This window comes from Grus americana, chromosome 28, assembly GCF_028858705.1.
Source record: "Grus americana isolate bGruAme1 chromosome 28, bGruAme1.mat, whole genome shotgun sequence".
Lineage (NCBI taxonomy): Eukaryota > Metazoa > Chordata > Aves > Gruiformes > Gruidae > Grus > Grus americana.
Window position 1 is genome coordinate 4,769,119 of NC_072879.1, and position 27,328 is coordinate 4,796,446.

Genomic DNA, 27,328 nt, shown 5'->3' on the forward strand with positions numbered 1-27,328 from the left:
GGGGGGTGCTTCCAGCTCCTCTCTCCACCCATCCTCCATAACACCCCCCTCCCTGTCACCACCACCGCCATCCTCCTCACACACAAAAGCTCTGCAATTAGTTGACTTAAGAGAGCTGAGGCTTAGCCAGCTGCAAGCGGAAAATAATAAAATAACTTGGAGGGGAGGGAGGCAGCAGACGAAGCGGCAGCCATGGAAGAATACAAATAACTGCCCTCAATTTCCCCTCCTCCCCCTCAACAAAACCCAAATCAAAGCCACGACTGCTGTGAGAAAGGCCGACCTAGATGCATCCCCACGCTCCTCCGCTGAGAAAGCCGCACACGCCTGCATCTGGATCCAGGCGCTGGAGCTCCTGAGCAGCCCGTCTCCGTCGGGAGGAATGCATAGCTGGGATACAGGCAGGATCTTCTTTGTTCCGCATTAGCCGCAAGCATCGGTGAGTACAGCATCATCTGGGCTTCCACACTGCTGGGCAACGTTCAATATTAAGAAACATCAGGCTCCAGCCTGGGATTTGCTTCAATTTCTTTCCTTTCCCTTCCTCCCTCCATGACGCCTTCAGGGTTAGCAGAAAGCAGATGACGGCAGTGGGGAGGAGGGAGGGAAGGTGGGGTCTCTCTGAGCCCCAAGGTGTAGGGAAATCAAAAATGGAGACACGCGTGACCGTGTCATGGGCATCGCATGCAGCCAGGCGTGGGGGTGAGGACAGAATACATAAGGTGTGTGCTGGGAGGACAGGCTGAGACACACCGGGCAGGGAGAGAGCCCTGCAACGCTCACAGCCAGCTCTCTGCTCTGATTCCTCTCTCTGCCAGTGCCTGTAATAAAGACGGACGCTGGATTTACTCAGGCCTCTACGTAGCTTCATTACTTTCAAGCAGATACGCACAGACAGATTTATCTCCCTCCAGATCATCACCCAGCGACACCCTCTGTAAAGACAAGCCTCCAAAGGAAGCAGAAAAAGCGCTGGCTCTCTAGAAGAGCCTTATAGCAATGGGTCAAACTCTGCTAGGTGCCCATTTCCCTGACACCAGCGGACAGGCAGAGTAGCCCCCTCCACCTGGGAAATAACCCCAGGTCCCTTACCCCAAAAAACCCGTTTCTGCCACTACCTAGGTACATTTACAGCGTAAAGGATGAGCTCAGGAAGAACATTCCAAACCGTCCTGCAGTGGGTGGGTTAATGCACATGCCCAACATATGAGCTGATTTCACTTGAACACGTTCTATGTAAGATAAAGCCTGACCTTGTCCCCTCCGGGCTTAGGTGCTACTAAGCTCAGCTGCAGCAGCATCCAGCCAAGAGCAGCGTATCTGCCCTCTCCGACCAGGGCTGGTCCTGCAAGGACTGGTCCTGAGCCCTCGGCCAGACTGTGTTAGGATTTGCAGGTGCAGTCCCCGCGAAATAGGTACGAAGGTTTGATTTTTGCTGGCTGGCAGCGTAGGAACCTTCCAGTGAAGTCAAAACAATATATATGGTCTTAAGGGCCCCTCGTTCTGCTGGGGTGTTAGCATGACTGAGAACAAGGCTCGCTGGATCTGAATTTCTCCTGCTCGTACCAGTGCAGGAGAAAGCCCAAACTGGGAGCAGCACACCCACCTTGCCTCCATTTGAGGCACTCCAGGTTTTGGCATCTGCTTCGGTTTACCCGGGAGCAAGGCAGAAACGTGAATTCTCCAGGGGCGTGGAAGGACATTCACCATCTCTGTGAAGGCCTCCTCGCCCTCCTCCGTTTCCCTCGGGGTGCGGGGATAAGCGTGGGGATGGAGCACAGACCAGGCAGCAGCAGTCAGGGATTCCTCTGCAAAATCAAAGCCATTAACTTCTGCCCAGGCCAACAAAATGGAAACTGGTGCTACTGCCAAACCAACCTGAAACCAGCCTGGGAGGAGCATTTTCTTCTCATTTCCCTCAGGAGAGGTGCTCATTTATGTTGAGATTAGTAGTGGAAGAGAAGTAGCAAGGGAAAAACAGGTGGGCATCAGCCCAGACAGTGCCGATCCTCAGGGAAAAGCACTAAGGTCACAACAGAGCAGAGATAAACCCGCTGCTTTGATCCAGAGCCAACCTCACCTCCTCTTTCCCACTCAACACGTGTCGAGTCACCACAAAACCCCGTGTCCTTGCCTTGCTGCTTTTGCAAAACAAGCGGCTATCACGCTGCTTCTCCGTGGAGCGAGGTTTCAGCGTGCCTGCTCTGAACGGGTCGGATTAAACGCTCCCTGGTAGCGATGCTCGATGCCAACCTCTCTGCCTTCCACCTTCCAGCCTGAGCCCTTCCCTGAGGGACCCGCTGTGCAGCCAGCCCTCTCTGAGCACGATGGGAACCACAGAAGCCACTTTGCGGATGGAAAATGTGGATGTGAAGGAGGAGTGGCAAGACGAGGACTTCCCCAGGTTTGTTCCCTGCAAAAAAAAGCCAGGGACAATTTTATTTCTTCCTGTAAGAAACCAGCAGGCCATGGAGCAAGCAGGTCCCTCCCACCAGGCATCTTAACTCCAACAGGGCAATTCTGGCCAGAGAACAGAGCTTTTGTAGCAAGGCTGCTCTGAAAGCTTAAAAATTTTTGAGAGGCTTCTGGCAGCCCTCTGTGAGCACGCCAAGGAGAGGGCAAGGGGCTGGGTGCGGAGGACAGGGAGATTAGCATGGGTGGATGGATGGATGCGTACAGGGATGGACGGACGGACGGACTCCTTCCCAGGCTGTGAATCAAGCGGTGTCTCCCCAGACAGAGCAACGCTGCTTTCCCAGGGATTCGCCACAGGAAGCGGAGTCATTGGGATGCAGCGACTGCTGGCACTGACACGCAGGATCTGAATGGTTGCAAACCTTGTAAGGAATGATGTGTGGGTGACAGCAGGTGCCAAAGTGGCAGCTCTCACCTTCACAGACACTTTAGTAGCTGCTCAGAGTGCCAAAAATACCCCAAAACCCCCATAAGCCCAGTATGTGCTGAACTCCCTGCAGCCACCCAAAGGGTGCACCCACCCGCACCCCATCCAGGCGTTGCCCCACACCCCCAGCGCTAAAAGCCCCTGGCCCAGCAGCGGCTCGCTGGGGCACACGCAGCACGGCCACCACCAAGCCTTGCTGCAGCTGGGGTCCGGGCTGCCGAGGGGCTTTTCAGGGCTGCATCACCCTGTCCCAGCTGCAGCTCAGCTCCCCCGGGCAGCCCACAGAGCCCCTGTATTCGCAGACAGTGGCGCAGTGTGCTGTGCAGGTGGGCGTGCACGGCCCCCACCGCGCTAGAAAGGATCTCCTGTTTCCCTCGGCACCAGCGGATGAGCTTAGCTCTGTTTAGGCCGGGTCCAGCTGCATCGCCAATCTAAGCACCTCTGTCTGCCAGCCCAGCACCCTGCTCACAGGACGTGGCTTGTCCTTCCGCTGGCCCCAGACGTGGGCTCAGCCAAGCCCAGCCGAGTTTCTAGGATGGGTTTTTTTTCTTTCCACTGAAAGCAGAACCGGACAGAGTTTTGGGCTGATGCCCGACCAACCTAACACCCCCCACCCCGAGCCCTGTGCTGACGAGCTTTTAATTGAGCAGAAAGCGAGGCATAGAGAGGAAAGCGCGTTGACCCCAAGGGTCCCTAGAAAATCTGGGGACAAAGCTGGACTAGCACCTGGACACCTGGGCACCACCCCACAGCATCACGCTGGAGCAGGAGCCGCCAGGCTCTGTTTCACACGTGCCACGCAAGCTGCAGACTTAGCCCAGCCACAGCTGAGCCTTCAAGGGGCATTTCTTCCGCAGAGCCCTCAGCACCACCCGACACGGGCATCGTCGCTCCTGCCCAGCAAACGAAGCACAGGGAGAGGGCAAGGGGATGTGACCGTGGCCGGGTGGCAAGCCAGTGGCAGGGACAAGGCCAAACACGCTCCCCAGCCTGCTGACAGACTGCTGCAGAGGGATTAAATCAGGAATGATGCGAGTGAAATTGAGCCCGAACAGCCACTAGGCAAATGAGGGAGAGCCAGCTGTGTTTAACTAGCATTAAAAATAAATAAATAATAGTTATTGAGACACTTCCCCCTAGAAGCATTAAAATAATAGGGCAGAAGCTGCTGCATGTGGGACAGTAGCTCTCTAGCAGATGATTTGCTGCATAGCTATTTTTGCTTAGCTGTGATTAACCAATCTTGCCAGAAAAAAAAAAAAAAAAAAAAAAAAGAACCCAACATAGCCTAGACAAAGATCTGGGCTGGCGAAACTGAATTCAGCTGCTCATTAAGGACACAGGGCAACATTCCCATCCCTCCCCGAGAAGCTGACCTGCAGAACAAGCTCCTGCCTTGCAGGTTGCAAAGCTCCGATGCCAAGGCACTGAGCAAGCGGGGAGGAAAGGGTCCCCCCCTCCTGCTGCTCCCTGAAGGCTTAGCCTCCTGCCGACTGTCTGTCTCAGCTGTTTGTGCAAGTGCCGTCCCGCAATGATGCTGTAGCGGTGCCGTGGGGCGGATGCAGGAGCATGCTCACTCCATCACGCATCCATCGGATCATGGTCGGTGAAGGCTCGGGCTGGCTGGGGCCCGAGAGAAGGTGCTTATAGAGGGAAACCGGGCAGCAGGCTGTCAGCAGAAAGCAAAATGGTGGCACCTGACCCTTAGAAAACCTGCTTCACTCAGAAAATTTGGCATCTGGGGCTAGCTGCATTTGGGAAGGAAGATTGACACGGGAGACTGGGAGGTAGCGATTCGAGCATCCTCTGGGAAGGTAAGAAAGCCCTTTTCTTCGCCTCTGACTTTTGAATTGCTTTTCTTAAATGAATCCCAGCATCAGAGAGCGGAGTGCCTGACTGCAGCACGTACCCTGGTACAGCTGGGCCTTCCCCCCCCCCCTCTTTTGACACTGTATCACCGAGTTGCGCCAGGCGCCAGCTCACAGTCAGAAAAACAACCAGCCAGGCCTCCTTCAAGACAAAAGCAAAAAGGAGAGGAGAAGCTGGAGGGGGGCAGAGGGATCTTTCTGACTGCTCAGGGATATTTGTGGCAGCCCACGGGGTCCGGGTGCTGCACAAGCGAGCAAGGAGCCAGTGTCTTTGATCAGGTCTCCAGCTCTCATAAATATACAACAACCAGCTAGGAGAGGATTATCCCTTAATCTAAATATTTATAGGGTTTAATTTGGCTGGTGGCTCTGGTGTCACTGCAGCACAAAGAGGAGCCTTTGTAGGGCAGCGCTAGGCTGCATCCTGCAGACTCAGAGGTATTGGTCCCCACCATCTCCCTCCCTGCCGTCGCTGGACCGTAAGGCCAGCAGCTGCTGGACACCAGCCCTGCGCACAGTCCCATCCCCATTCTTACAGCACAGCCTTAAAACTGGGGGGTTTCTCCCCCACATTTCACCCCAGGGCTGTCCCAGCACCCAGGATTTTACACCTGGAGGCATGAGTTCTTCCCCCTGTTGAGAGGGAGCTTCCAGCAAGGGGTGGGTGAAATGAGCACGGCTCAGAAGGTCCCTTTTAAACAGACCTTTGACATCAAGAACCTGTCATGGGCTTGGGGGGGGTTTGGTCATGCTGCACGAGAAGTTTCAAACCCAGCTAATGCCAAGGGACAGGCACAAATCCCAGCTCAAATTATGGGGGAAAAGCATCCAGAAAGCATCCAGCTCGGGGTGGGCGGTGCGCTACTCAGCCACCAGCGAGGGTCCCTCGCCGCAGTACTGGGGACGCTGACTTCACTTACCCCCAAATGGATCAGGAGCAAGTCCAGCAACTTCCAAAGGGTGACAGCCACACAATGAGATTTGGCATTAGCATCCGTACAGGAAAGTCAACTTTTAAATCAATTGATGCTTCTAGCCTCCGGCTGGAGGCACGGTGAGTTATACCAGAAGGGCGCAGGAACCGAGCATGAGAAGCTGCAAATCCTGACCTCTGCCGTGGAGCCCCAGGAAAGGAGCAGTGGGTTAGCCTTTGGCTCCAAAATACGGGTTTGAGTGCTGGTGCCTGGATATCAGCTCGGAATGAACCTGCTTCCAAACCTCAGCAGGGTTTGGGTGTCGCTGTCAGCTTTTGTCAAACAGAGGCTGAGGTAAGGATGGGGTGACGATTCTGGGATCACACCTAAGGTTTGATCCTTGCCTCGAACGCCAGCCGCCTTAGAGCAAAGTCACTACAGACCAAGGAGGCAGCTGCCTCCCGGGAGAGGTGGTTGTGGCGGGTGCTTTGGATAAAGATTTGCTCCGCTGCAGCCAGGGCCTGTGGCAAAAGGCAACTGCAGAAGATGTTCCCTGGTACCCTTGATGAGGAGCCCTAGAGCTTGGCACTGCCTCTCAAACTTCTGACGGAGGTAAAAAGGGGGATAATATGGAGAAAGCAAGGATGCTACCAGGGTCTTCTGGGGATAGGATTTGTTCCCGTGTCCCTAGATGGATTTTCCAGCCTCTTGGCTGAATGGCAGCATGAGGAATGTATTGGGGGGGAGGTAAATGCAGGGAGTGTTTGGAGGTTACTAGGGATTGCACAGTGCTCCACTAAGAAAGCACAGCTGCTGGGCTGCTCACAGGCAAAAGGAAAAGGGCAGAGCACACATGGGGTTGTATGTTTTTCCCTGATGTCCCCAGTTCTCTCCACTGTCTGCCATGGAGTGACTGTCTCCTAAACATCACCTGTTATCTCCTGTCTTTTTACCTCCGCACCTCGGCTTGCCTGCAGACCTCTCCCAGAAGAGACGGGGATGGAGTCACTGGGCAGCCCTACAGAAGACGAGAATACGTCCTGTAAGTACCAGCCTGCCTTATCAGGAGTTCAAAGGAAAACAAGCCTATGGGAATGGCAGCTTGCAGTTAGGGCAAAAACCAGTTCCCTCGGAGTATCCGCAAAAAATTCCCATGTGGGAGAGGAAACCAGCAGAGATTTGAATTTGCTAATCTTTCACAAGAAGCTGGGGGAGGAAATAGGTATCTCAGAAGCGTGGGGATTTTTATCCAGCCATACCTGCTGATCATACCTCCCAGCTATGATCCACCACCCTTGGGGACTCCCAAGACCATAGCCTGAAATATGCGTAATGAAAGCACCATGTCTTGCACTAAGGATACAGAACAAGGACAACCTGTCGGTTATTTTCCTTTTAACTCCAGCTCCCCCAAATACGTTAAACTTTAATGGGGCGCATCGTAAGCGGAAGACACTTGTTGCACCTGAAATCAACATTTCCCTGGACCAGAGTGAAGGCTCCATTCTCTCCGATGACTTCCTGGACACACCAGATGACCTGGACATTAACGTGGACGATATTGAAACTCCTGACGAGACAGATTCCCTCGAATTCCTGGGGAATGGGAATGAGCTGGAATGGGAAGGTAAAAGGTGGTTTGGGGCAGATGTCTGCAGGGGTTGGGGCTTTTTTTAGCCTCATTCTAACCACTTTTGACACCACTCACCATCAGCAGCTGAGAACAGACTTCCTCAGCAGTGAAGCACAGCACACACAACCAAGCCTCATCGTCCAGACATCTGCCCCACCAGGACCCCAGCCAGAGCCCAGGAGCCTCAGTGCTGTTATCTCAGCACTTCCATCTGGGGATAGCGTGGGCAGAAGTAGTTCAGGGACTTGCAAACACCAGTCTAGCCAAAATTCAGGGTAAGGCATAAGGCTGTGGACACACATGCCCTTCCTGCTGCAGCTGGGCCACCAGCCCAGCCTGGAAGGTGCTGCCTGCCGGGCTCTGCCAGTAGAGCTGTCATGTGAACATTCAAACATCTTGAATAACGCGGGCTTGGCTAACCTGGCTGATTTTGGGTCAGGCTAAGGGGTACCCGTGCAAGCAGCTCTGCTAGCAGATGAGAAGACAATCCCTCTGGCACAGGCAGTGCCCTCTTCAGCCAGTATAGGTGGATCTGAAGGACGATCCAGCAAGAAGTCCAGTGCCTGACCTGAGACTGCAGGTTCTATAAGCAAGATGAGATGTTAAGTTTATTTCTATTACAATTTGGCAATGGAGCAAGATTATCAAGAACCACAAACGTACACAGATCAAAGTTGCAGATGAAACGGGTCATCCTCAGTCTGTGGTTGTTACTGTCTCTTACTGCACACCAAAGCTCTTGCAGAGCCTCTTTATTCATTATACTAAAGGCAGAAATGTTTGTCCCTTTTCCAGATGACACTCCTGTAGCCACAGCCAAGAACATGCCTGGGGACAGTGCAGACCTGTTCGGGGATGGCGGGACAGAAGATGGGAGTGCTACTAACGGACGGCTCTGGAGGACTGTCATCATCGGAGAGCAGGAGCACCGCATCGACCTCCAGATGATCAAACCCTACATGAGAGTGGTGACACACGGAGGTGAGGGAGAGGGCAGCCTAATCCTGGCTTGGTGGATTTCTTTCAGTCCATCTTCGTCAAGCTGGAGCGGATGCCATGACTGATTGTTTTGACTGCCTTTAAGGAAAAATTGCTGTCTGCTTTGTACCACTACATGGCAGATAAGCACAAAAGCACCCAGCTCATGCTAAAAAACATATAGCCACTGCAGCAATGTTTCAGTAAACAAGGTAGGGATAACACCAACTCTGAGCAAGACTGAATACACCCCGACCCTCAGCCCTGGGTGCGGGCAGCATCGCCGGTGATGGAGTGCAGATGCCTCTGGAGGCACAGCTCAAGGCCGTTACGTCCACAGTTAGTGGCCATTTCTGAAATCCGAACAAAGCCAGGCGGCAACCAAGGGCAAAGCTCTCAGCTCTGTGCCCTGACACACACACATTCCTTCCTTGAACCCCACATGCACGTTGTAGCCAAAACCAGGATCAGAGGCACATCTGACCTTGAAAGAGGTCAGCAAGAGACACAAACACCCAGAGCTGAAGAGAGGCACAAAAAGCAGCACAGGCCCACATTTGGCAATACATCTTTGCTGCTATTTTTCCTTCAACTCTTGCATCTCCCCCCCAGAAAGAATCGTTGATACTACCTGTGTCTTTCTTTCCCAGGATACTATGGAGAAGGTCTCAATGCCATCATTGTCTTCGCTGCCTGCTACCTCCCGGACAGTAACCTGGCTGATTATCACTACATCATGGAGAATCTCTTCTTGTAAGTGGCTGGTCAAGGTCTATGAGGGAGAGGAGGGCAAGGAAGGTTACTCAGGCTCTGGGGAAACAGTTCCCATGTATTCATTGCATGAGGAACCTCAGGTGGAAATAGCTTGAATCCAGGCCAAATGTAGCCAGTCTGCAGCTGCAGACTGGAGCGAGTATCACTGGGTGAGACACTGCCCACAGCATTTGCATCCAAGTCCAGTAAGTCAAAGCATTCAAACGCTCAGTGTTAATTATGCCAGTGATGGACTCGCAGCCAGGCTAGAACATATGTATACAATGCTGAACAGCTGGGAGATGCTACTGCCAGGCGGAAGAATGGCACAGGGATGTCCATCACTGTATGCGCTATGCTAACATGTACCAGTGACCCCTTACCCCTGGGCTTCCTGCAGAGGTGCCAGGAGAATCTGAAACCTATCCCAAGAAAGGGTCTGGAGGCCTTTTGGGATGCACACAGGCACTTGAAGAAACCTCAAGGGACCTTTTTTGAGTCTGATGTCCCCATTGCTTTTGATCACCACTTGACAGATACGTGATCAGTAGTCTGGAGCTGCTGGTGGCTGAGGACTATATGATCGTGTACCTAAATGGAGCAACGCCCCGGAGGAGGATGCCAGGCCTCGGCTGGCTGAAGAAATGCTATCAGATGATAGACAGAAGGTGAGAACCCTGCTGGTGTCTTCATCCTTCCCTGTCCTCTTCCCACATCTCTTCCTTGCAGCCTTCCCCAGCCACCCCTCCTTTCTCACTCCTCAGATTCTGTAATTCCTTCCTCTATCACAGCTTGCTTGACTTACTCCAGGCTCTCTTCATCTCCTCTTCTCCCTCCTTCCCTCACAAGCACCTTCACAAAGATCAGGCTAACACAGGACCCAAGCCTGCCAGGTCTGAGCTTAAATAGGGTTCCTAAGGCCATGGGCAGGGCTTTTGTCTGGAGACACCCAGCTGAGGCTGGTGGGCACTGTGATGCTTATTAGTGCCCTGACATGTTACAGATGAGTTTAAGAAAAGGTATTTTGAATCTGACTTTCTGTTCCATGGCTTTTCCACAGGCTGCGTAAGAACCTCAAAGCACTGATAATCGTGCATCCTTCATGGTTCATCCGGACAGTGCTGGCTATATCCAGACCCTTCATCAGGTAAATATAACATGTTCCCAAGCTCAGCTGGTTTTGGAGTGGAAATTTAATCTCATGAATCAGATCTTAAGCTCACCTTGAACTAGTAGAGACCAAGGTAGGTGAAGCTGTTCGTTTGTCCTACAGCTCTCTGATACTTCCAAGGACAACTCTAGGGGTGGTTTTAGGAGACACTGTGGTGGTCTGGATCCAGACCAAAGTTTGTCCCAGTGGGTAGCACATAAAGATTTTCTGGGAAGCGCAGGAATGGTGGTCCTTTTTTCCTTCCTACAGATATTGAGAGGTGGGGTCAAAGAAAAGTGAGGTACAGTAATGTGGCATCTCACCACAATTTTTAGTGACCAGCATATTAGCGCTGGGAGGAGATGGGTACACTCAGACTACAGAGGATACAGAGATGCAGAACTCCCCATTTCCATCAGGAAAATTCTGACTTCCTATGGAGAGAACATCAAAACAAGCCCTCAAGCACATGCTCCCTCTCTCTCTCTCTTTGCCAGTGTAAAGTTTATCAATAAGATCCAGTATGTTCACAGCCTGGAGGAACTGGAGCAACTTATCCCAATGGAGCACGTACAGATTCCAGACTGCGTCTTACAGTGAGTATCAGAGGGACCCTGGGGCACGCGTAGCTCTGAGGAGGCCCAGGACAAAAATCCTGTGTAGCGGGATATTGTGTTGAGTCAAACCCCACGTACTGGAAACACAGAGCCTTGGGCAAACCTTATCTCGCTCGTACCCTGGTGCCAAGCAAGAGCCCGCACGCTGTGCTAGTCTGCAGTTTCTGTCACCTTCAGAGCAATCACTGCATTTTACTAAAAGCAAACGGTCCCAACTGAGTAACATTTAAAGAATGTCTCCTGTTTGTTGCAGATATGAAGAAGAGAGGATCAAGGCTAGAAAAGAAAGGTAAAATTAATTTCAAGGAGGAATGGAGGGTGGGTTCATTTTCTCGGGATGTTGTTGCCCTTTTGCTTTCTCTCGTCATTATTTCTGTTATAACCAGTCAATTCTGTGCTCATCTTATCCCGATAGCCCACACAGTCTATGCTTATTTTCTACTGATTCTCTTAAAATAAGCAAAAGCTGCAGGAGGGAGGAGAAGCTTGATTACAAGTTTATTTATCCATAGAACTGTTCCTCTTAGCCCCACAAGTGCACACATCCTCAACGTGCACCGTATGTGCTCACAAAGATCACCAGAAATCACTCCATGTATAAAGACAGCACGATTTTCCCCGTGTGACCATACAAACTGACCTTAAAGTGGAAGCGAGTGCTTATTTTAAAAGCCACTTCATTCTGCTAGAGTGGCATAAAGAGGGCCATTAGTTTACAGGTTGGTTTGGTTCATTTTCTAGACCGGTTCTATCACTGGTGATTTAGGTCAGAAGTGCTGGCCATAAACAGTGATAACAGCTCCGCTAAAAGCAAAAGGCAATCGTGGACACAGGGAAGCCCAGCTGGGTCAACACAAGAGCGATGTGCTGTAATAACACCTCCTCGTGCTGGTGAACGGAATGGGAGATGCCAGTTTGAGAGGCTTCAGTTCAGCGTTAGCTGCTGAAACCCAAGTTGCCCAGCCCAAATTAGGCAGCTACCTCCCTCTAGGGCATCCTGAAAGCATTAGGATTAGCAGGGTTGCATATCGCAGGGACTAATAGTCATTTCTGATCAGACCTGTAACCTCTGAGGTCCAGCTCTCTCTCTAGAAAAGCCTTAGATACTCTTATCATTCACACTGCCTGCTCCTAGATGATAGATTTCAAATGCAATTTGTGTTTACAGGGCAGAAGAGAAACAAGACATGGCTGAGAAGGAAAGGTAACTATTCTTTCTTATTTATCCTTTGCTTATAAGATAACTTAATCAGCCTTTGGTGCGGAGAATGGCCCTATTGCTTGGTAGCACCCCCTGGGGAGCCAGGCTCTGCACTCTCAGGAGATGTTTGGACCCAAGAGGACATTTCTCAAGTGTCTGGGAACTGATAAAGCCTCTCCTTTCCCTAACAGCTCCCTGTGCCGTCGCTTTTGTGATGTTACTGACCTTCACCTATGGCAATGGATTCCTGATGCTGTAAAGCTAGTGACCCCATGGTCATGGACCAGAGCCAGAGGCACCAGGGAACGTTCTCCTGACATTCAGTTGTAGCATTTCCATGCTGGTGCAATGCAGGGGGACAAATACTGCGGTCAGGCACATCTTGGGTGTGCGTAAAGGCAAGATATGAGGCTGTAACATGAGATGGGAAGGAAAATTCTAGGGAGGTTTGGAAGACAGTGTCAACATCCTGTGCCAGGATAATTTGGCCTGGTTTTGGCTCTGCTTCAGAGTGACACAGCCTCTTCTTTTTTTTTTTTTTTTTTTTTTTTTCCTTATTCTATCTAACTAGCTCCTGAGGGGGAACAGTGCATATTTCTGCTATTCTCTTCCCAGAGCAGAAGGAGCTTTGATCAAAATTCCCAAGGTCCATTGGACGAGTCTGAATTGTTCCAAGAAACAAATGGAACTTCAGGGCCAAAAGGATGATTAGTTTGTGGTGGAGATTCACTTATTGTTTTGCTGGTTCTCTTCCAAGCAGGCCTGTGCCCCCAGCAGAGGATCAAGAAACCAGGTTTGATTTGTACCTCACTCTTGTGTGTGTCTCTCTCTGTGCGACGGATTTCATTGCGTTTGTAAATCCACTAACGGGAAAGGCAAGACTGGGTTAGACCCAGGACCTCTTTAGCCCAGTGCCACTCACCAACACAAAAGAGGCATCAGCCAATCTGCAGCAGCGGGGTACAGAACTGGGAAGCTGCTGACACCCTCACCCCACCGCAGACTGTTCACAACTGCAGCTGCTACGGAGGCGCCTGAGAAAAGCTGCGCCTCTATCAATTCCCTGGCATTTGCCACACGGTAAAGGTGTGCACATGGGCATTTACTGCAGGGCTGCCTGCTTTACCCTACCGTGACTTTTTCATGGTCCTGTGCACTCAGGAAAAATCCTTAGAGAAGAAGAAAGCCCATTAACGCTGGGAATGACATCATTATCTTTGGCCCTGATACACTTTTGTAGAGGATTACACCCAAACACACTCATATTTTTTGACACAGTGGGAATAACAAAATTTATACCACGATTTGCTTTCTAAAAATAACTCTGTCTTTCTGTTCCTTCCCAGCATGTCATGAATCGAAGTAGAGTGGAATGAATGGAGCCGAAGAATGACGCAGCCTGGCAGTCACCCACGTAAATGACCTTTTGGTGTAAGACCTTGCCATCATCTTATTCCGAGTTCTGTAAGATCACGGAGCCTGCCTCCCCTGTCTCCAAGATGCAAAGTTCTTTAAACATTTTGGAAACATTTTACTTTAAAAAAAAAAAAAAACCAAACCCAAACAACCAAACAAAAAGCCACCACAAAACAAAACAAGCCAAGAATAGCACTTTTCAGGACAGGTTCCAGTGTGTTTCAGTAATGGTCTGTGGAGAGCTTTTAAGTAGTTCAAATAGATGCCATGTTTCCTCTTAGTAAGTTAAGAGCTTTGTAGTCCATTAGTCACCAGCCCAGAAAGAGATATATTTTTTGTTTAAATTATAAACCCTTCCCCTAACTTGCTGCTGGCCAGCACCGCGACATTTTGCTTTAAACTGCGCACCCACTTTCTCCCATACAGACACTACAACAGCCATTGCCCCAGGGAATAACTAATACAGGCAATGAAAAGAGTGCATTTTCGTCCTTTCTATAGCCAGTGTATGTTTTTTCCTGAAAATACCAAGTGCCCACCGGCCTAGGCACCTCTTCCAGCCTTGACTGCCTCAGTTATTTCATTGCCAGTTCCTCTTATTAACTCACACCGAGCCATTTCTATGAGTAAATGCCATGGGTTTTTTCCTGATTTGTTCTGTCTCGGTTTGTAAGGCACTCTGATAACTTTAAAGAGTCCCGTGCGGCATGGCAGCCTCCACAGGACCTTCTTGTGAGCATCTTCTCATAGCAACGCACACACACCAAAAAGGTCTGGTTTTAAGAAGGAGCCTTACGGACAGGAAAGTTTTTCACGCCTTGTCTTTGTATTGATTTCATGACACTGGACAATCATTCACTATTAATACCTCCTGTCGCGGAGACAAGCTGCTAAATGTTTGACATTTCCTACTCGCTGTCCCTGGGCAATGAAGGTCTCATCTGTAATCATGCCTGGAGGTGAAGGATGCTGCAGATGTGGAGGCAGGACACCGTGTCCGGGTTCAGCTCCTCAGTTAGCTGAGGGATGCAGACGTGACATTGCAACTCTGAAATTTGTATTTTGGATTCATGAGGATTCTGTGAGCAAAGGAGGGAAGACAATTTAAGAAACGAATCTGGCCAAAATCATTTGGGAACTCCTCATTTCACAAGGCCAGCTTACATAAACTGTCTCAAATGCATCAGGTAAAACCCCTTGCAGACAACTGCAGACGAAGAGTTACTGGCGTATCTCACCACTTAAGGAATATTTCAAACCTGGCAACCCTAGCCCACAGCTATTTGAAATCACCACTGCTTCGCTCGGCTCTGAAATCCCCTGGAGGACAATTCCGGCAAAGCAAGATTTTCCTCAAGATAGGGACATCTCTGTATACATAACGCTTCTCTTTTTTTTTTTTTTTTTTTCCTTTCAGTGAATGAAACTGCTACAGATGAGACCTTTATTTCCCTGAACACTACAAGGGAGCACCAAATATGCTTTCTAACGTTACTTCTCATTTGGTATATGCTTTTCTCGTGCACTTCCGTCACGGACGTATTTACTGATTTACCGAACAGACCTTTGCATGAAAAACAGAGCACTGTATCCACAGAAGCACCAACCTCCATGGCTTTCTAGAAATTTCATTATGAGTCAGCTATTGACAAAGTGAATTCTACGCTACAAGGGACAAACAGCACTTCAGGTTTTCTGGAGTTGAGGTTTTATGCCAATAACACCTCCCCGCAAAAGGCGTTCTGTCCTAAGCTTTCCAAACAGCCAGCAGACATCTGTTTCAAGGCAGAAGCGGCAGTCAGAAATTTTCAGACATTAATGCGTTAACCCGATCTGCAACGCTGGGCATCCTTTTTCACACACCGTCTGTCAGATGGACTAAAGGAACCCACTGAAATTAAGAAAGGACTCTTCCGATGGAATTAATTTTAGCTCAGACTATAAACAATCACAAATCTCCCTGTAGTATTAGAGTGCGTGAATTCACTCTCTCCCACCGATACTACTTAAACCTAGATTTTCCTTTTTTCTTTTGAGACCGGTTTTGTGCATTTAGATAAAAAAATCATCTGCTATGTTTTCCACAAAAGAATGCAATGCAGTTGGACACCAAAAGGCAAGTTCACAATTATATAATGAACAAAATTGAGAGAATGTTTAATAATGTTTAAAAGTACAACTCTAGAAACCTTTTATGCCTCTGTAGTTACTAAACAGTTCAGTGAAAAATGTTCACAACATCATGGAAAATACTGCTGTTATGGAACACATGGGCATGGAAGATAAGAAACCTCGAAAATGTTGTCTCGGGACCTGAAGAAATGGATTCCTCCTCGGTCCTCAGCAGTAACCATACCAGAAGAATGTCTTTCAGTTGTTTTGTTGTTGGGTTTTTTTCTCCAAAGAAGACGCTCTGTCTACGTTTTCAGAAAGAACTACAGAATGAGCCGACCTGAAGATGAAGCTTCGTATTTTTTCAATTCCTTCAGGGCGAGGTTAAGAGTTCAGCTGTGAAAAGGGCAGATTACCAGTTTCATTTCAAGATAGGAAGGAAGGTGTTTGTTTGAATACAAAAGTCAATTTGTAACTTCTTTGAAACAATTTTTCAAAAAGTGCACTTTCTGATAGAGCACTCTAAGTAGTATGCACTATATTTTAATTTTTAACAAGATTTTATGAGTGTAACATAAATTTTATGTTCATGGATGGATGGATGGATGTCTATATGTCTTTTCAACATAGAAAAGAACCTGCAACCCGTAATGGAGAACGATAGCTAAATGTAAATGTGCATTTTTATAGCAACAACAACAACAACAAAGTATCATTGACTTCTTTCAGTTATTTTAGATGCTACTTGAAACCAAAGTAGCTACAATTCTTTGACAGAAACAGAACCAATGGAGTTGGCAGTGTCCCTTCACCAAATACAGAGCAACGTACCCAAGTTGGATGGCAATAGACCTGCACAGGCTTCAAACAAAATCAGGTCCACGTGCCGTAATAAACACTCCACCAAATACGCTGCATTCATCGTCAGAAGATCTTTACAAATTTGGATCCTCCTCGCAGCGGAGGCGAGAGATTGCCAGAGGCTCTCAAGGAAGCTGATGAAAGTTTCGGAGGCTGCAGACAGGCTATAATCGCTTCGGCGGGGAGTTGTCAACCAGTGGCTTAAACCCGAGGACTTACCTCGCACAAAAGTCAAGCGGTGACAAAAGACGAAACAGAAATCTGAGGCGGCTGAAGCCATTTTACAAATTTCTTTGCCAGTTCCTTCAAGAGGGCTGCTCGTGAAGCCTGTTTGCAAAAGGGTTTACCCACCGAGCTCTACGTTTCCACTGGAGATGCAGATTACAACAGAAATATGCTATACCAGGAAAAAAAATATGTTGCTAGTAAAAGTGCATTTACATTAGGACTTCTGCCAGTATATATACATATGTTTAAAAAATAAAATGAAATAAACTACATCATTTTAGCAATACTGCTATACTGGTCAATGTTCCAAATGTACACCAGGCCTTGTTTCAGCCTCATAAAAACATCTCCAAAGGATAAATATTTTGACTTCTGAATGCACTGTATTATATCAAACAGCAGGTATTGTCAACAACATTTTTCTAGTCTTGGATTCTACCTTTCATGAGATTTTTCTAACGGTGAATCCATGTAGAGCCACATTTTAGCTGCAGAAAAAAATTATTTTACACCCACGATAGCGTATTCACAAAAGTCATGGTATTCTTACTCACAGTCTAATTAATGGCTGAATTGCAACGTTCACCGAGCATCAGCCTGCAAACTGAAAAATCAGATCCCTTCCTGATGGCAGACTAGGAAATACCTTCCCATCCCTTTAAGGTAGCCACAGGACTTGACCCGGCCTTTGGAAATGCTGGCACTCGTCACTGCACTGCGCAGCAACCGTCAGATTTATACAGTTACTTTGCTTTAGCACATATAGGAATCACCCAGATTTGGGACTTGTCCAGTAATTTTCTTTCCAATTCACAAGGCAGACACGGGAAATAAAACCGCGATGCTGCTGTATATTCAAGTTGGATGATTAGTACAATTTCTTCTGTACAGTGCTGTGTAAATGTGAGTGGATATTTAGAGCATACCTCATTGCGGTTTTTCCATCTATTTTTTCCAAAGATGATTTGCTTACAGATGTGCATTACACATGTATGAGAAAACCTAAGCGGTAAAAGTTTTAAAAGCAACGCATCTTCTATTTTACATACCTAGGGATGAAAAAACAAAAGAGTTAATGAAACGCTGGTGGCAATAAATTCAGATTGGCCTGACCACAGGTGAAACGTACAGGCAAAATTGCTATAAATACAAAAGCACATGTTTTCTCTTTTGTATTTCCATATGTACTGGCAGTTGAAAATACAGCATGCTACTGGTAAAGTGAATTTTAAAAAGTCACCACGACAATATAACATAATCTATCTCGGGGTTTTTTTTCCTTCGTAGTGGGCCCTTTTAACCCAAACCTACATGTAAAAATGTGTGAACTGTCATTTTTCTAAAGTGTTTGTAATTAGGTGGTTTATGCTAGAAGACATAGATTGCTGTTAAGTATGTATTATTATTTTTGCTTTGTATTATTCCATAAAAATCTGTGGCTATTCAATTAAAATGAGACTAATCCTTAAGCAAAAATGCATACCCCTCTTTTTGTCAGTATCTTTTATTTAGACTTTGGCTCCATATGGAAAAAATTATGACAATTTTTGTTTGGATGCTATTCTCTTGACTAAAGCAAGTCAAAGTCCTCCCTGGAGATTACGATACTGCAAAATGAACCTCTCAGGATGTTTTTACTGAAATAATTTCTACCAATACGGCGTCTGAGCTTCCCAAGTTTCCCTCAGTGTTACGCTTTAGAAAAGAGCCAGGGAAAAATTGCTTCCCTTGGACTTCTATCAACCTGTACAGAACCATACATGTCTCAAGTTTTTTAATCTCACATTATTTTGACATATTTTTTTATACTCAAATTGATAAAATGATTGGGAATTAAATTGTAAAAACAAACACACTCAAAACCCCCCCAAACCACAACCAAAAAACCCACAAAGCTGCTTAAACAGAAAGAAAAACCCCCAAACCCTTATAAATAACTATTTACAGGAAAATGGCTGAGATGTCTAATCTGCGTGGGTTTTAGATAGGTTATTAACATATTTCAGTTAATGAATTGGCAGTATGAATACGTACAAGTCTAATCCTATAACAAGCATTACTATATTCATGCTGTGAAATAACTCATTCAGGATATGCATATTTGTTTCATCGAGTATATATTCATGGGGTTACACTTTTGCAGCATGTATGTATGAAAGCAGGTTTTCCACTAAGATTCTGTTTTCACCAAAAAAACCTTCTACCCCAATCATATTAGTACCATATTTTTTTTCTGCTCCTCCTCCCTGATTTTTTGTGAAACGTACGTACAAAAGTTTGCAGAAGGAATTGCAATGCTCTGTGTCAAATATGACATTTTTAACCTTGGATTAAGTCTGGGCGGGCAAAAACAACGTAGGAACCTGTTCTTGCAGGGGTGTGACAGTAGTATGCTGCTAACCCCAGGCAGCGCTATAAAATCCTGTAGTTACTCGCTTTTGCAGCGCCTCTGATGTAAGCAGATGTTTTTAGGTTATGAACGAAACACTTCTAAAATATTTCAAGTAGCTTTGCAGCAAAAGGCCCATAGCATCACCGGTGTGTCAGGAAGGAATCTGGTCAGTGCTGACAAAAAAGGAGACAGAGAGTCTTGGTTGAGGTGTGCCGAACCCCAGCTCTAAGCGCAAAGAATGCAACCAACACGGCAGACGAAGTTCAAAAACTCATCGTGTTATGACTACACCATGCCACAAAAAATAAGGATTAGCTGCTACCCTACCAAAGCAACAAAGTTTCCCGATCAGAAGACAAGATGTCTTTCCTCAGAAGAAAACATACCCTTTAACCAGCCTTCGCTGTAGTTTTCCATCAGCCGCATTATATTCCTCTATTTGACTGATCGCAATTTTATATTATTATTTTTATTTAGCGCTCTTTAAAAGCTACAAATACTCCCTAGAACAGACATTTTACAAGACCTCTGCAGCAAACTGGCTGCCATTTAAAAGATACAGAAGAGAGGCATTCGAAAAAAACCCCAGTATCTTTTACACATACTCAGATCACATTGTTGGTTTGAGGGTTTTTGGCGGAACGGGAGAGAAAAGTGAAAGATTAACTGTTTGCTGCTCTTGTCACCCCTTAATTTACCCATGCTACGTTTTTTTTAAGCACATATCTGCCGACCTTCGCTGCAGCAGTCTGCGTTAGATGCACGGCTAGTTCCCCGTAACGACTCTTTCGGTGGATGTAAGAGTTGGGACATTTACTTCACTTTTCTCGATTGGACCTGCACTCCAGGTATATATTCCTTTTCACCAGGGTGGTGGCACCTGTGGTTATGATCAATAGCAGAATGTCAGGGAAGTTTTCTGGAAGTTTTTCTAATGAAAGCTCAGACGCTATAAACTCCCCATCAGCTGCACAATTAGTTTGCATGGCTCATTTTCTTTGAATTAGGTGCCTGAAACCCACCTAAATTGCATGCTGCCTTTATGAATCTCACATTTACTCCACCATCAGCTCTGATTTTAAGGCAGAAAAAAACATTATAACATCAGCATATTGTGTGATTTTAAAATGTAAACCCCCTTGTCTTTCCCGCAAAACATAAAATCACGTTCCACCTAGTCCTCGCTTTTGCAGTTTGAATGAAAAGTCAGGGTTTTCCCACTCCTCCTCAGTACTGACACCCCTTCTGTCGCAAGAGTTGTCAACTGTCACCCAAGGGGAAATCTCTTCTCCCACATGTGCATTATGCGACTGTTCTCCCTTCCAAAATGACTGAGGTTCCTGAATGAAGCAATATTCAAGAACATGCTAATTACGGCGTAGACTATTTTGAGGCATTTGCCGTCACTGCTAATCACAATGCGCCACAGACAGCAACCAAGATTCTCAGCTTAAAACAATTACAATCTTCTCCAAAGAATTAACCTCAACACTAGGGATGAGATTCCTCTCACCTAATTTTATCAATCTAAAAATTAGATACTGAGTCTAAATTAGTTTTAGGTTCCCTCTACAGTGGATGAAAAGATGATTTCACCTGTCTCGGGATGGGATGAATCACTCTGTGGCGAGGCCTCTCTCTCTCCTCCGATAAGAGATGTAGCTAAATATCTCGCTTTACACTACACACGTATCTTTTAGACTGCCAGTAAGGTGAATCACAGCCTAGGGGAGGACAACGAAGCAATAATGCAAGTGAAAAAGAGAGCAAGCGATAGAACATTCTTTCCCTTTTTAGCACACGGGAGTTCAGTACTTTGATCATTCAACTTGTCACCTTGAGTTAACTTTTCAGGATGTTTGAGACTTTTTGTTTACTTGACCTTTTGTTTAACAATCTAACATGATCCATAGCGGTCAGCTTCCCTGAGTAACATAAGACTGGAGATTAACAAGGGAATGCTAGCTGAAGAGCTGAGCTTTGAGAAGAGATTTGAAGCAGGAGAGAAAGCCAATACATTCCAGTTAAAATTCAATTTAGAGTGGTTGTATTTTTTTCAGTCCATCAGGAACAGCCACAGTGGGAAACTCAGCCTCTACAGAAAAGTTAATAACGCCCAAGTGAGAGTTGTAAGAATAAGATTTCGTACCTGGAATGGAAAGAAAAAAGAAATGACGGGTAGGAGTTGGACAATATTGCTAATACGTGCTCAGAACATGGCTTTGAGAAAAAACAATTGTGAGAGCACTTGAGACTGACAGGGCTTGAATGTAAAGACATCGACTCCTCCTGTTGTTGTAAGCAAGCAGCACTGCATCCAAATAAACTTGAGTCTGTTCTCAGTGGCCCCCATCCCGCCCCAAACTACCTACAGTCTCCCAGATCTGGATAACTCCTCCCATCAGCCAAAGGACAGTCAGTATTCTCGCATCGTATTACTCCATTTTAACATTTTTACCATTCTTTAAATGCCAAAACATGTCTATTCCCTTATTTCTCGTGTTTTGATTGTTATTAGTACATCATAGTGCAGTCAAATAAATCAAGGTTAACAATTAATAATTCTACCTCCGTGAACTATATCCAAAATTCCAAATACAGCCTCTTTGAAAAGATTACAGCCACAAAAATCCATTTGAAGGAACATTTATTAAAATCCATTTTACAAATGTAAAGGCTATCACCCTTTCTGTTTGTGTGTTACAACACGGTCATGAATTGCATGACAAATGAAAAATATTCTTTTACACAGGGCACCTAGCTCATAGGTATGTTAATTTTGCAGCATTAAAATTCTTTTAATGTAGATTGTTGTGTATGTCTATTTTTTGTGGATTTTTTTTTTCCAAAGCAACCTACAAAGAAATGAATTGTATAGATCTATAATCAAAACAGTGATTTTTTGCTACGCTCATTATATCAAGCACCCAAGTTATTTTAGCAATAACTTATCAAAACCACTAGCCTGAGGCAGTCACTCAGCATGGGAAATTTCAATATGAACACAGCGTGTGTGACCAAGTTTTAACCTATTAAAAAATAAACAACAAATCAAATAACCGAAATAAAACTGGTAATGAAAGTAACTCGTATGGTGTTGCTGCCACAAGTTTTGACTAAAATTGAAGATCGATATCCTTTTCCTGTCTGTCTTTAACAACAAAAATAGTCTTGCAAAATGTTAGTTACATCAGTAAATCTACCAAGAGAACTAATTTTTTATATAAAATGCCTCCGCAGCAACTTAATTTATTCAGTGAAGATCATCTCCCTGCACAGGATCTCTCTCCCCAAATCTTTTTGTTACACAGACGGTCTAAGTTTGTGCGGTCACTGTAGTGGCCCAGGGTCAATCTGGATGACATCAGTCCCTGAACTTTGAGACGGCTCAGCAGAATGAATCCCATCCTCAGGCTGACCCGTGTGGATGTAAGAAATGTTCCTCTTATCACTGGAACTAGAGTCTCTCTGGGGGTAGAACTGGTCTGTAAGCTCCTCCTGGCATCTCGCAGCTGTGGGAGATGCAGCCCAGCCCCAGGCACCTCCGTGCCCCTGAAATGAGATCAAATCAAGGACTAACACAGAGTACACTGATTCCAGAAAATGGGAGGTAATTTTTCTGCCATCTGATTTGGATCCCACGCCCACAGGACTACGAAGGCAGGCAGTCTGCTCCTAGCGAAGGGAGCATTTTGTTCCTTGTTTCAGCTACCTCTAGGCAAGGCAGATGAGGAGAACGCAAAAAGGCAGCATGGGCTCTGTTCTCAGCACAGCACTGGACATATTTAGCATGGCTGTAAGTGAAGAATAGCAACACAGGTATGAACGGCATCAAACAGGAGAGGACCACAAAGAACAGAAGAAGAGAAATGTGCATTCCTTAACTTGCCTTCTATTTACAGCATTTCCCTTCTTAAATACATTCAAAGTGTTAGCCCTGCACACCCTGCTGAGTGCACTCAATTGTTTTTTACCCCAGGATTATATCGGGATAAGCAACTACAACAGAGTGCAGCACCCCAATTTTGCCTAAGTGTTATCAGAAGAAAGAGTGTATACTAGAGTATACAGTGTATACATATCCTATATGAGGACCAGAACTGATCTTCTGTGTTTCATTAAAACAGAACTCAAAATAACCCAACACCAGGGTAGCAAGGGACAGAGCATAGGGAAACCTCAAAACCTGCCCCAAAACCTGAGAGCTGGCTTAGCCCTACCGACCTCAGAATGAAGCAGCACGGGCAAGGATGAGCTTTTAACAGCAAGAAAAGGAAAATTTCCCTCTCTTGCCTGTATATTACCTATTCAGACTGATTTTGAAGAGTCTGTCAAACGTATACCTGAAAAACTGTCAGAATATTTTGGAGCGCTGGATGAATCATCACACGTTAACAACATGCCTTATAGCTCAGCTTCTTTACTGCATGTTTGCTGTGAAAAGCTTATTTCGTGCCTTATTCATTCTTCATCCTCCTTCATTTTCCAAACTACCTTCAAGTTTTGCTTACTTCCTGTCCTCTCATCCATCAGTACGATCTACGTTGGCCAAAAGATTCAACTGAGTGGGGAGGAAGATTAGACATTATCTCTCCTAGAATATAAACCAGAGAGCTAAAAACTGGGATTTTATTACTTATAAAAAATGCTTCTAATTCATTGCTACTGACTATACAATTTATAGCAACACTATCAGGACTAAGTTAACAATGTCACACATCTACAAACATATGCCAGCTGTCAAATGACATTAGAAATGCCTGGCATCTGTTTAAAAATTTATTCCTGGAATTACTGCAATTGTTACCTGGCACCACAGAGATACAAAATAGAAGCATTTCTTGCATATCTTACTCCTTTTTGCTTCTATGTCCACTAATCCCGTGAAACAAATTCCTGAAATCCAAAGAGGATCCTTTCTGGCAGCATTGTGGTCGACAGATCCAAAGGGCTCCAGTCAGGAAATGTTTGGGAAGCGCAGCGTGGGGAGCGAAACAACTGCAGAACCTGATACTTTGGGAACTGAGAATTTAGAAGAATTTCTCCACCTCTGACTGGACTTCATCAGTAACGAGCTGGCTGCCTTTGGGCTCCAGTTTTCCCTTCCCTCACAGAGTCTTCACTTCAGATTACCTCTTAATCTGTTCCTTTTACACTTACCCTCTCATCCTTTCATTCGTGGCCCATCACTTTTCCTTCCCTCTAGAATATTTTTTCTGGGTTAATCCCATATCCCTGAAGTAATGATAAACGGAAATGTTTTCATCTGTATTTTTCTCAAATGCACAGCTGCTTCTCCCCAATCCCATCCTGTCTAAATTCTCAGAGTGTGACCTGTCTGCCACTCCGTCCCTGCCTCCTTCACAGGACTACAGACCTCCTGCCGCCAACAGCGGCCGTGGGATCAGCAGCAGCAGTGGCAGAAAATATCACCGCTGAGGGTGGCAGATCTGGCTGCGAGCCACTCTGCCTATCACTGTGACAAGATGCCAGCTAGTTAAGCATTACACTATTTAAGCTTGTTATTCTACTAGCCTAATTTTCCTTACTATTAGCTGTTCTAGTTACTGGCAGTTAACACTGACTACTGTTCTGTTGATGTTCTCTCCCTTGTTTTTGTTTAAAATAAAAGCCTACTTTCCTCCAGAAGGGGTATGACAAGTTTTTGCAGTGGTGAGCAGCCTCCAAAGCCTTGGAGAAGGACTCTCAGCAACCCAACTAACACAGCTTTCTGGAAAGAATAAATAAACCCACGATTTAAAAATTCACAAGTGAAAATGAGTCTCATCCCATTCTTTTACTAGCTGGTATGCACTCTCATCCAGCTCCCTCCCCTGGGTCTCTAGCGGAAGGAACCTTGGCATAACCTTGCTCATACCATAAACAATGTCTTACGATTAGTGAAGGATTTAAATTCTGAATTAAACCTTTAGAATAAATGAGTCATATTCTGCAACAGAAAGGTCAGTGGACACACAGAAACTAAACTATCACAGGGAAATTATACCGTGATGGCTCCATGAATATTAAACTGGCTTCTGCCAAATTTATCTTAGTTTTAACAAAGATGATTAACATGAAACTTTTAGTAAACGTTAGTATTCTAAAAATAATGTAAAGAGAGGGAACATTTTCTATCTTTGATTGAGGCACGCTGTTGAATGGTATTTGTATTAGTCAAGTGTCAAGTAGATAACGTATCTGCAGGATAAACAAGCCCAAAAAAAAGGAAGTTTCAAATGATTGAAACATAACTCACTGAGAAACGCAGCTAACATAACTTGCTAAATAAAGCATTTATGAACACTTGGCATTTGCATAGGCATATTTTTACAGGTTGGGTAAAATTTGTTGTAGCTGGTAAGTGTAACTGTCACCATTCATTTCAGACAGTTTTTTCTAAGAGGTTTTTTTGTTCTTAGGGAAGCAGACAGCTGAAATGCCAGAGATCTCCAAATACAGGCAGGCACATGCCACCACCTAAAGGAACAGCAAGTCTGAGGCCATTCAGGAATCTGAGAATTTGAGCTATGTGGGTGAATATGATTTCACTGCATGTTTGGTGCATGAGCGTGAATAAGGGTGACAGAAAAATCATGACAAGGAGCTCAAAAGCAAACTCAGGAAAAGCCAGACGCATCCACAAGAGCACAGAGGGACCATGAAGAAAAGGTTTAAAAAATGAGCTTTTACACTGAGGGCTACGTGAATGAGATTTGCAACTGTGAGCTTAAAAATAAAATCAAAACCAACAACAAAACAACGTGCCTTCTGTCCTTCATTCCTCTGGTTTTCAGAGGAAACTGAGTTTTAACATTCTTTACAGAGATAGTGGGACTTCACTGTTCTGGAATGCACTGATCCCAAACAACTCAGGCAAATACTCTGGTATTTGGAACTGGAGCTGCTACTGCCACAGTTATTTTTTGTTTGCTATCTCTACTAGAAATGTATTGTTTCTTTCGATACATCTTAGGCCAAATATTCTTTCAATGCAAAAACCCAACCTGTATGAATATACACATAATATGAAGCACATTCATATTAGTAAACCCACAGGGCAGAATACAATTTTCCCTCACCTCAAGGATGGCACGTTCCAAAAATATTTGGATTAGCACGACTCCAACATAAAGAGGACTGGATCAGGATAGCCGAGACCAGTGTCCCCTCCTAAATTTTATACAACTTCCAAGACTCCCAGGTTTTTTCCCTAGCACATAAGGTCAAATGTAGTAAAACAAACACTGAAGTAACACGCAGTTTGCTTTCTTAACCAAGACACCTTCCTAGCTCATGAGCAGAAGAGAAACATAATGAAGGGCATGAAAAATCTGAGCAGAGAGCTAATCTTAGGTCAAATTTTCTGTTGGTGTAAATTACCATTGCCCCACTTTGGTGCACAATGACAATTTACACCAGCTGAGAGGCTGACTCGGTGACTCTCCACTGCAAATGCTGCGCTTAAAGTGAGGGGCAGCTGCTGGAGAGGTAACTTTTCTTTGAGTCACGTCTCCTTCGTATTCAAGAATTCGAGCTCCCAATTTCTCTGGAGCAATGATTTTTACATAGCTACCTTGGAAATGATGATGAAAGTATAATTTGCAAGTGATGTCTCAGGGAACAATCAAATAGTGTACTAATGTTGACCATAAATAATAATTACAGTGGAAACACTGTGTAACTATTCGTTAAACACACAGAACTAAGACAGCATAATAGACTGGAAAAGATCATTCGCTATAATCCCATTCATAAATTTACAAGGTTCTATCTTAAAACCAATTTTCTTGCCTCCACTGTCTTTACTGCAAAGCTTCCAGAATCTTACACCTCTGACGGTTAATAATCTTCTAATTTGCAGCCCATATTTAGTCATGATCAGCTCACTTTATCAAAGCACTGGGCCTTGACCTTATAGCTGATGAGCATAAAACAGCTTTGTAGGGAAAAGTAACATCACAGACATAACTGGGGTGAGACAAACAAGGTTGTAGGCCACAAAATCCTTCTTCAGGCCTGAAAGACAAGCAGAAAATTTCAAGTTAAATACAGCTTGGGAACAGTTGTTCTGAATAAAACTTAGAGATGTCAAACAATTACCCAATTTGAGGAAAAGGTATCCACAAAATACCGGGGATATTAAGAAGGGGTGAGATGATTAAGCCATAGGATACCACGTGGGCCAAAAGAGATGCCGTTAACTGCCAGAACAAAAATGTTCTACAGGCTCCTATAGACGTCATGTTAATTATGGAACATCCTGCCGAGAGAGCCCCCAAACCTCTGTATATGGGAGAGCT

The 27,328-nt window shown here is 45.7% G+C and overlaps 1 protein-coding gene and 1 long non-coding RNA gene across 5 annotated transcripts; one reads left to right on the plus strand and one right to left on the minus strand.

Moving 5' to 3' along the window:
* Positions 1 to 56: 56 nt before the first annotated feature.
* Positions 57 to 18,109, plus strand: ATCAY (ATCAY kinesin light chain interacting caytaxin). Of its 4 annotated transcripts, none has more exons than XM_054805354.1 (13): positions 57 to 439; positions 2,276 to 2,404; positions 6,662 to 6,726; positions 7,090 to 7,311; positions 8,113 to 8,298; positions 8,946 to 9,048; positions 9,585 to 9,716; positions 10,109 to 10,195; positions 10,696 to 10,794; positions 11,069 to 11,104; positions 11,984 to 12,019; positions 12,774 to 12,809; positions 13,363 to 18,109. In XM_054805354.1, the coding sequence occupies exons 2-13, from the start codon at positions 2,328 to 2,330 to the stop codon at positions 13,370 to 13,372; spliced, it is 1,089 nt and encodes a 362-aa protein (XP_054661329.1). In that variant the 5' UTR covers positions 57 to 439; positions 2,276 to 2,327; the 3' UTR covers positions 13,373 to 18,109. The 4 variants fall into 4 exon arrangements, with proteins under 4 accessions (XP_054661329.1, XP_054661330.1, XP_054661328.1 ...); XM_054805355.1 differs by having other exon boundaries at positions 63 to 439; positions 12,777 to 12,809; XM_054805353.1 differs by lacking the exons at positions 12,774 to 12,809; positions 13,363 to 18,109 and adding an exon at positions 12,208 to 12,450 and having other exon boundaries at positions 63 to 439.
* On the minus strand, positions 17,560 to 24,972 carry LOC129197194 (uncharacterized). The gene is made up of 4 exons (XR_008574282.1): positions 24,186 to 24,972; positions 20,622 to 20,749; positions 19,760 to 19,905; positions 17,560 to 17,682 (listed from the first exon to the last, which is right to left on the minus strand). It is a non-coding gene; the product is annotated as an uncharacterized LOC129197194 (long non-coding RNA).
* Between the last annotated feature and the right edge of the window lie 2,356 nt (positions 24,973 to 27,328).